The following is a 9,522-nucleotide window of genomic DNA, read 5'->3' on the forward strand; positions in this document are numbered from 1 at the left end:
GTCCAGAGGAGGCCACGAAGATGATCTGAGGGCTGGAGCACCTCTGCTGTGAGGACAGGCTGAGAGAGTTGGGGTTGTTCAGCCTGGAGAAGAGAAGGCTCTGGGGAGACCTTAGAGCAGCCTTCCAGTACCTAAAGTGGGCTTATAAGAAAGATGGGGAGGGACTTTTTAGCAAGGCCTATAGCAACAGGACAAGGGGTAATGGTTTTAAACTAAAGGAAGGTAGATTTAGACTAGATATAAGAAAGACATTTTTCTCAATAAGGGTGGGGAAACACTGGCACAGGTCGCTCAGAGAGGTGGTAGATGCCCCATCCCTGGAAATATTCAAGGACAGGCAGGACGGGGCTCTGAGCAACCTGATCGAGTTGAAGATGTCCCTGCTCGTTGCAGGGGGGTTCGCCTAGATGACCCTTAATAAAGGTCCCTTCCAACCCAAAGCATTCCATGGTTCTATGTGTGAAAATTCAGTCATCTCTTGCTGACCCATAATGACAAGATCTACAGTCTCTATGAATCTGAGTTACATTGATTCACCTTCATCTGGCAAAAGAGAGAATGGAGAGAGTGCAGGAGAGAAATCAGCCTTCTGCAGTTTCTCCTGCTATATTTACCTGTTATTTCCAAACCCTTGGGATATGTTCCTGGATACCCCTCGCTAGCCATTACCACCGTCACAGCTGCACTGTCTTCAAACCAAACTGGCATGGAACTAGACAACTTTTTATTGATAACCGCTTGCATAACTTCATACAAATCACTTTTCAACAGTGGAAGAATTACCTACAAAAATACAGATCAGCAAATTAAAGAAAACAAAGTACATTGTTACATTTTCTTCACTGAGCTTTTAAAAATACTAATGCAACTGTAAAAATAGCATTAAATAAGTATGTTCATATACTGTATTTTCACACATATATACATACTGTGCATAATCCGTGTACCTTTAAAAATACTCTTTCTTGAAGATAATTTCTACGGGTAAAAGAACCACTACATATGGAGGGGAAAAGGTAGAGGCCAAAGAATGCTGTTTGCTCTGAAGAACAGAAACGAAGAAGTGCTCACTTCTTTAATAAAGTAAAAAAAAAAGTCCAACTCCATTCCAGAAAAGACAGGAAAGTGCTGAGTTTCACTCAAGCTTACCCTTGTAAAGCCCATATTTGAGTATAACCTGCTGAAATCTTTTCTGGAATAGAACAATTTCATAACAGATCTTCTGTCTTGGATAAACAAACCGAATATTTTAAATCTCAGTGCAATTAGCTAATTATTAATCCAAAAGTTAGTTAAGAATAATGGTCAATGGTAACAGACTTTCCTCCTCCCATAATGCCAAACTGTATCTACCTACAAAATAACCCACCTGACATTCTGGGTCACCAAATCTGCAGTTAAACTCAAGAACTTTAGGTCCATCTTTGGTAAGCATTAATCCAGCATAAAGCACGCCTACAATAAAAAAATATATTAAAAGCTATCTAAGCAACCACAGAGGTTGTTTTGAATCTATTCATAATAGTGTTAAAAAGGATGCCACCTGTGCTCATTTAAAGGTAGGATGTTAACACTTGAGAAATGTTAAAAATAAATTAGGCAGAAATAGTTGTGGTTACAATTTTGTAGCTTATTTTCAAATGTTTTCCTTTCTGTTCTTCCTTACTTGATGATTATCCATCATTAATGAAATTATATCCATTGATTTCAATGGACTCTAAATCAAGCCACTGATACCAAACCCAGTTTCCAAATAAATGAAAGTTATATTCCTTAACTTACAGTCTGAGTTAGGCCTATAAAGAGGAGAAATTAAAAATAAAAAGTCTTTCTCCTTATGATTAAAACACCCAAACTTTTGTACATACCAAAATAGGGGACACCTTCTTTCCTCATGCCATCAACAGTTTTCTGAAGAACAGTATCTCTTATTTTCTGCAGTAAATCTTCAGAAATCTAATAAAACAAGTTTAGAAAACAGTGTTTGTAAAAAGGGAGTGCACAATTTTTCCTACTGTGCTGGCTAACGTTTTTAAGAGCTAAGCAGAACACATGGATGGTCTCTCGCTCGCTCCAAAACATCTCATACAACAGAAAGCTAGTATTTTTTTCTCTCTCCTCAGAGAACATACCATGGCATTAAAACAACCATTTGCATTTCTTCAGACACTTTTCCATGCTTAGATCTACATGTACAAGCAATCCCACTGGCTTCACTGGAACAAACCATTTGCATAGACATATTGGAATTTAGATAAGGCCTCCCAAAGATAAATCACAGTTGGAAGAGTACAGTCATCAATGATCAAATTTTATTCAATAAACAAAACTAATAGATTTACAGAGGAACAAGCCCCACTTTTCTTAATAAAAAAGAAAAATCTCTGGCCATGACACAGGTGAAGAGAAAGCAAAGTAAGTCCTTTTGCAAACAGAAGCTCCTTGCCAAACAGAAACCAAACGACCTTAAGCCATAGCAAAAATTTGTCATTAGCTTAGTTCAGCATAAGATAAAAATGTGGTTTTAAGCACTTGGTTCTAACGATCATAACACTTAAAAAACCAGATCAAAATAGAAGATTGCAGAAATAACACCACTTCCACCTTTATAATTAAAAGTAATTCAGTAGAAACATCCTCCTCTTTAGAGAACAAATTTATTAAGGTATGGACTTTACTTGACTATGTCTGTCTTACCATCCACAAGAGCCCACTCTCTCCTGTTCATCATGGTGGAACTAAAAATTGACACATGCTTTCAATACTACAGCTGTAGTGCAGCTGGAGTAGTGAAACATCTCCTTATCAATACATTTTTACCTGAGGTGCTGGGGAATAAGCTCCCATCCCTCCAGTGTTAGGGCCTTCATCTCCATCCATTAATCGCTTGTGGTCCTGGGCTGGAGGCATGGGAGCAATTGTGACGCCATCAGTGAAACATAAGCACTAGAAAACAAGGAGAACAATTAAAACTACAGTGTATGATTAAAATTAAAGCACAAAACCTGCAAATATATTTGATTTTCAGTGTTGCAAATGGATTCTTAAGAGTATAAATTCTGCCTCCCTGATAAAACAATCTACAGTATTCTAAATACTTCCCTTTCCCTCAGGAAGCAGTGCCTCATTTTGTATGACTTTCCTACAGAAATCACCTTTAATATAACATACAAAAAATTCTAACATCAGTAGTTCTGCTGAAAAGAAATACTCAAAAGGTTAAAAAAAAAAAAATTAAATACTCCACGATGGAAACTACTTCTTCCCTCCCCCTTCCTCCTCCCTGCCCCGGAAGGAAGGCATTACATTCCTTTCAAAATTTCCTTTTCCTTGTTGATAAAAATATTTACTTTTGAATTATTTATAAATTACTTTTATCCTCAGTATCCTCATAATAACAAGCCTGATGGCATCTTCTGTAACTGGATGATGATGTTCACTGTCTGGACTACTGCTAGCAGAACTCAAAACCATTTTATAATGCTAATTAAAAAACAAGCAAGGATTCCCCAACAAAACCCCAAAATGCTGAAATATTAATATATTAAAAACTACAGTCATTTATGGAAGGTGAATTATTTTGACAGGCAAGACAAACAGTACATTTTCTTCATTGTTGCCAGTCATCATACAAAAAAACCCCAACTTTAAATTGCATGTTTATATTATTGTGTTATATTACAGTAAGTCTGCTAGTATTCTAAGGACTAATTAAGAGCACTAGATATTTTCCACCAGAGAAGGAAGATCCTAAAAAGATCAAGCCAACCAGGAAGGAGCAAGGATGACCAATATCTGCACATCTAATTTCTTTGTATCAGTCAGGAAACCAGACTATGCAAAGACTGGCAGCAGTTGGAGATGATCACTTACTTTATAAATACCACTGCCTCCAAGATGAATGTTCACGACATCCAGCATAGGTCAATTCCAGCTCCAGGACTTGGGAACCTGAGCTGGTACTTGGCTGCTCTACTTTGCCTGATGCTGGTGTCAAGTTGCCCTGCCACCTCAAAACCTAGGCTCTAATTCTCCTTTTCTCTTTCACACTCTGCTAATTAAATCAGATATACTTTTTTTAAACGAAGGAGCTGAATCAGCTTAAAATGAAGGAAAACTTCCCTCTACATCTGCAGAGTAAATCAACACTCTCAAAACATGCAACAGCCTTTAGTTCCAGGTCCTTTGTCCTCAGGGGCACTTCCACATTGCAGTACCACTGGCAATGATATCCAGGCGATACCTCCTTGCCTCCTATAACCTACGCAATATCTCCTTGCCTTGCTCTGCTCTTCACCATCCTGTTACTTGTATTGATTCAAATGGCACTGGGCTCAAAATCAGAACACAGAAAACATGCAAGGTGGTGGTGTTTATTTCTTTGAAAAAAAAAAAGGTCTTTAGGTTGCGGCTTCACGAACAGGTAACTAGTATAAGTGAATCAAAGGCAAACAGCAGTGAAGAAGTAGCAATGTAGAAGGGAAGGGACATCTTATACTGGCTTTGCTGTCAGAGGAATCGTAACACAGAACTGTGCACTCAATGACACTCAGAATTTTTAAGGTTTGATTTTTTTTTCCATGAGCAACAGTTGATTACTGTTTGAGTTATTTTTATTTAATTTGAATTATTTTAACAGAATGCAGGAAGTTCAGCTCTTAACACAGCTGTCTTTAATTAATAGAATTTTATTTATAAACAGGCAAATGTTTTTAATTTAAGTAATAAAATCCTACACAACCCTGCTGTAGGTACTTACATAGTGTTTCCTAAATAGTTTAGAACAGGTATAATCAAAGTATTACAGTGAGATGCACACTTACAGAAATTTCTTCTCCTTCAAGAAGTTCTTCAACAACAACAGTTTCCCCAGCTGTGCCAAAAGTCTTATCCTACAGTAAAAACAAAATCTCTTTAGTTCTGTTTCAGTTATTTTAAACTATTCAAAATGCAACAAGAAAAAATATTTTTAATATAGCAAGAAAAATGCAGCACAGTTTTGAGACTATTAATGCATTCTCCAGCCTGGGTATGTCACCAATGGTAAAATCTTTGCTCCTCTTTTCTGTTTGTTCTTAAATAAATGCAGATTTTATGCTTGAATATTCATTCTTAAATTGCAGACGATATTTATGACTTACTGAGCAATTCCTCATGCTCTGCCTTCTGAAGTTTGCACCCATGATACTGAGACTAACAGAAATGACTGTCAAGTCATTGACAGTCTGAACTCCTACTTTGTAAGAAAGTGCAATTCTATAGAATACATTGGAAGGGGGTAATATTTTCATATTCCAATGCAATGTTTCAACACTGACTGCATATTTAGGCAATTAAGAACAACCAACCCTCACTGACAAGATAATTTTGTAGGTCTGTAAGACTCTCTAACATGTTTTTTTTTTCCCTCAAGACATTGGGCCACATCTTAAGACATATATTTGCCCAATAACCAAACACACACAACAAAATGTGAGTGCAGACCCTATATTCTGACTCTTGAAATAAAAGTGTGTCAGATAATGTCTCCTATGAATCAGCATAGCTCCACTGAATTGTAAGATGCTGTGCTGCTGACACCAGCTGAGGACCTGACCTGAATGCCTCTTCTTTTCCAGCTCTATGTTCCTAACTGTTCAGATCAAATTGCTTCATTTTGCTTCTCTTCAGATTTTGATGGTCCTAATATATTTGTTGAATATCCTACCTAAATGTGTACTTAATTTGAAACAATTCCACTGGAATTTTCCTACACATTTAAGTGCTGTGCGACTGCAGTCCTAAAGCTGATGTTGCTTGCCAAGATCCAGCTCAATCACAGTGTTCATATTACAGCACTCTAGCACCTGTTTGATTGCAGCAGTCTCGAATGGTAAAAGAAAAAAATTAAGGAAATCCATACGGAAATAAGTGTGGGTTTTCATTAAAAATGATTTTATTTTGGCCTACAGGAACTATGCCTAAAAAGAGTACCCTGTCTCAAGCGATAAATACAACAGAGCTTCATAGCTGTCCAGATAATGGGCAAAAGATTTGATGTCTCTTAGCCAAGTTCCTATTACATAGAAATAAAGAATATCTTTGAGACTCTGCGATAGTTAACAACTTACTTTGTGAGAGAACTCCTCCAATTAGTGCATGACATTTCTACTCACCTGCATGATTTCAGTAACAGCTTTGCAGGCTTCTTCCTTGTTTGAAGCCACAATTACTCCTTTGCCAGCTGCCAGGCCACTAGCTTTTACAACTAAAGCAGGGAAGTTTGCACTTCAAAGACAGAGAAGAGAGATTCAGTAGTAAACACTCTGCCAAATATATTTTGTAGGCATTTTGAGCATTTCAATAGTCGAAAGATCAAAATACTTATCAGTTTTCACAGTAACCATTTTACTTTATTGAATAACACAGAAATAAAACCCAGGTTTCTCTCGTCATGCTATGCCTGTGAAGGATTTCTGCTTCCTGGTTTTTCCCCACCACTGAATTTCATTACTGTTCTCAAAGGTTGCTTTCCTTTTAATAAATTGCTGTTGTATCATTTTTGGGTCACCTGGACTGTATTCTGAGGGGTAGATCATCATTTGCTGAGTAAGTCTCCAATGCAGAATTTATATTTGTGGAGAAAAGGCACAAAGAAGGCAGAACATAGGACTATCAGACTGCAAGCTGGGTTTCCACAGTAGGCAATTTGAAAAAAAAGCTTGTCCTGTCGTCTTCTGTAAACTTAACACTGAACTTTATTTTAATTTTAGAGTAGTAAATAAGAACCATTTAATTATCAGAATTATTGCAGTGTGTTAGTGTCCTTTAAAACCTTTACAGATGTTTTTTCACAGCCAAAAGTATTGATACATTAGTAACAACTGGATTGTTTGCTTTGGATACCTAGCACACTGTACATTGCTGTAAAAAAGTATTTCTAAAATGACAAGAATTTCACCTGTTAATAAAGCTGCATGCTGCTTTAGGATCAGTAAAAGATTTCCATCTCGCAGTTGGGATCTCATGACGATCCAAAAAGGCTTTGGTAAAGCTCTTACTGGACTCCAGCTGAGCTGCCTTTGCTGTCGGACCAAAACACCTTACTCCAGCTGCTGTCAAGTCATCAACAATTCCTAAAAATGACAACACAAAAACTTTTATAAATCACCAGATGATTTATAGGAGTCGGGTAGTCCAAGTGTACAGATGCACTGATTCGTTGGAACAAGTATGTCAGGAATAATAAGTCATATGTATCTATCCAGTGCCTGTTTTACCAGATGGGTCTTAGATGTGTTCTTCACTGTAATCAGGAGCAGGTAACCCTGTCACATCTGGGGCTAAGAAGATCTGCTGCATTTGGTAAGAGGTGACAATCCCCCCTTGTTTTATTATAGCCTTTAGCTAAAATGTGGACATTAGTCTTTTGTGAAGATTACAATTGTTGATCATGTAAAAGGTTAAAACAGAAAAATTATCAGCATGTTTATAAATGCTTGGGTTTTTTTCACCAAGTCTCAAATTATTATTATTTCAAAAAATGAAAACTCCATAGGAAAATCAAAACAGTAGTTAAGGTTCCTATATGGAAACAATTTGATATCTCTTTTACTAAACCCAAGCGCTTAAAAAGAAACTGAACATTTAAGGATATTTTAGCTGTTACATTTCTCACACAATACCCTTCAGAAATTCATTTTCATCACAGCACAACCCTGAATTTCAGGGAAACTGCCATGGAGGATCTGTTTCCATTCCTACTGAAGACACTCAGATACTGTTGAGTGGTGCACAGAAGATGGGGACTAAAATTTACTTTTTTTCCCCTCAATTATGAAGGTTATGATTCTTAGCTTGCTTTCTCTTACCAGCAGCAAGAGGAACCTCTGGACCAACCACAACCAGTCTGATCTCCTGATCTCTGCAGAACTGCGCAAGCGCAGCGTGATTGCTGACTGAAACAGCTGTCAAAGATACAAAAGGGCGGTTAGACTGCATTCATTACTGTTGCTTAGCACTTATTTATCACATAACACTGAAGCAGGATTTTCACCGGTCTCACATTCTTGAACGGCAGGTCACTGTGGGTCTGGAAGAGTGAGGCATACACTAATATATACACTTACATGCAAGCCTTCGACCAAAATACACCACCAAATCCCAAGCAAAAGCTGCGGTTTGACATGCCTTGTCAATTCACCTTGCTCTTGAAGGTGAGAAAGAAAGTTTTGGGTTCCCCCATACTGCCATACAGCAAGCTGGTCTCATCTCTAGGAAGATCCTGTTTGCCAGCACTAGAAGCATTGCAAAGAGTAAGTGAAAAATAACTCACAAGCAAAAAAAAAAACCCATATATTTTTCAGCCAGTCTCCTCCCTGAGTAGGATCCCCATGAAGCTTTACACGTTTGTGCCAGCACAGTGTAGGGGACAGGAACAAGTGGTGGGATTACAACTGCTTTCTTTTCTTTTGGGGAAACTGAACATTTTTTCTTACATTAGGCTGGACTTAGTAACGGCAGATGCTGTAATTATGGGTAAGGATATCTGGTCTTAGATTTTTACAACCGTTACCTTTCCATAAACAAACATTTAATATGATGATACTTGGAATGCCAAAAACTCTGTAAACAAAAGAAAAAGCTTGCACGAGAGATAATAATGTTAACTCTCCTGATACAAAATTTACGCAAAGGCAATGCAATTCCACTGCTTTTATCAAGAATAAATAAAGCCAAGGTCCACAGAGGATGGGAACACGAACCTGGAGAGAGACAAAAAAAGGGGTGAGCGTGGCTCGGCATGGACTGGCTGGCCCTAACACATCAAGGCACGATGCTGGCACAGGGAGCACGGTCCAGCATAGCACTGACGCTCCTTGCAGCTGGACTACTTAGCTTTAAGTTTTGTCTGTGATCTCCCGTTAGTGACTGTACCGGCAAGCAGGCCACGAGCTGACGGTCTCTTCCAGCTCATTTCCAGGGAAGTGACGAGAGAGAAAGGAGAGGGAGGGATACAGCAGCTTTTGCTGGACAAATGGACACGATGTGTCGGTACTCACTGCACCTCTGCCATCCTGTAAGAATAAATTGCTTGCTCCCACGAGAGAAGCAGCTATTTCGGTCTAAGAGATGGCATAAAAGCAATTGTCTGAAACCTACATTTTGGATATAGATTTACCCTACTTGGGTAGAGTAGAGGAAAAAAACAGACTAATAAAAATTACCTCCTTGATACCTATTTAACAATTCAATTATTTTGTTCCACCAACATTTGTAAGTAAGGAGAAGCAAAGGCCTTTGACTTCCATGTGCAATTTATGCCAATTGACTTCTGGCTCACAAGAGAGCAAAAACAAAAGCATAACACACTTGGATTTAAAGTACTGATTAACATAAAGGTCAATATTGTCTTTCAGTCCCATGGGGCTGTTGTGAAAGCAGCTGGAGAACAGCAGATCCTGACCAAAGAGTGGGAGCTCTGGTGGGCAACTGAAGGAGGATGATCCCTATTCCCCACGAGATTAATCCATGTGAAGGGGA

General features: G+C 38.2%; 1 protein-coding gene across 1 annotated transcript in view; it reads right to left on the reverse strand.

Moving 5' to 3' along the window:
* The window catches only part of LOC104166278 (trifunctional purine biosynthetic protein adenosine-3), a 14,022-nt gene that overhangs the window by 1,822 nt on the left and 2,678 nt on the right, over positions 1-9,522 (reverse strand). Inside the window, exons 2-9 of the mRNA XM_009706152.1 lie at positions 7,851-7,946; positions 6,941-7,115; positions 6,156-6,267; positions 4,824-4,892; positions 2,821-2,946; positions 1,869-1,956; positions 1,370-1,455; positions 615-783 (exon numbers count right to left, since the gene is read on the reverse strand). Coding sequence (XP_009704454.1) covers positions 615-783; positions 1,370-1,455; positions 1,869-1,956; positions 2,821-2,946; positions 4,824-4,892; positions 6,156-6,267; positions 6,941-7,115; positions 7,851-7,946 — 921 coding nt within the window. The remainder of the gene's footprint in view (positions 1-614; positions 784-1,369; positions 1,456-1,868; positions 1,957-2,820; positions 2,947-4,823; positions 4,893-6,155; positions 6,268-6,940; positions 7,116-7,850; positions 7,947-9,522) is intronic.

The sequence above is a fragment of the Cariama cristata genome, unplaced genomic scaffold (assembly GCF_000690535.1).
Source record: "Cariama cristata isolate BGI_N322 unplaced genomic scaffold, ASM69053v1 scaffold18538, whole genome shotgun sequence".
Lineage (NCBI taxonomy): Eukaryota > Metazoa > Chordata > Aves > Cariamiformes > Cariamidae > Cariama > Cariama cristata.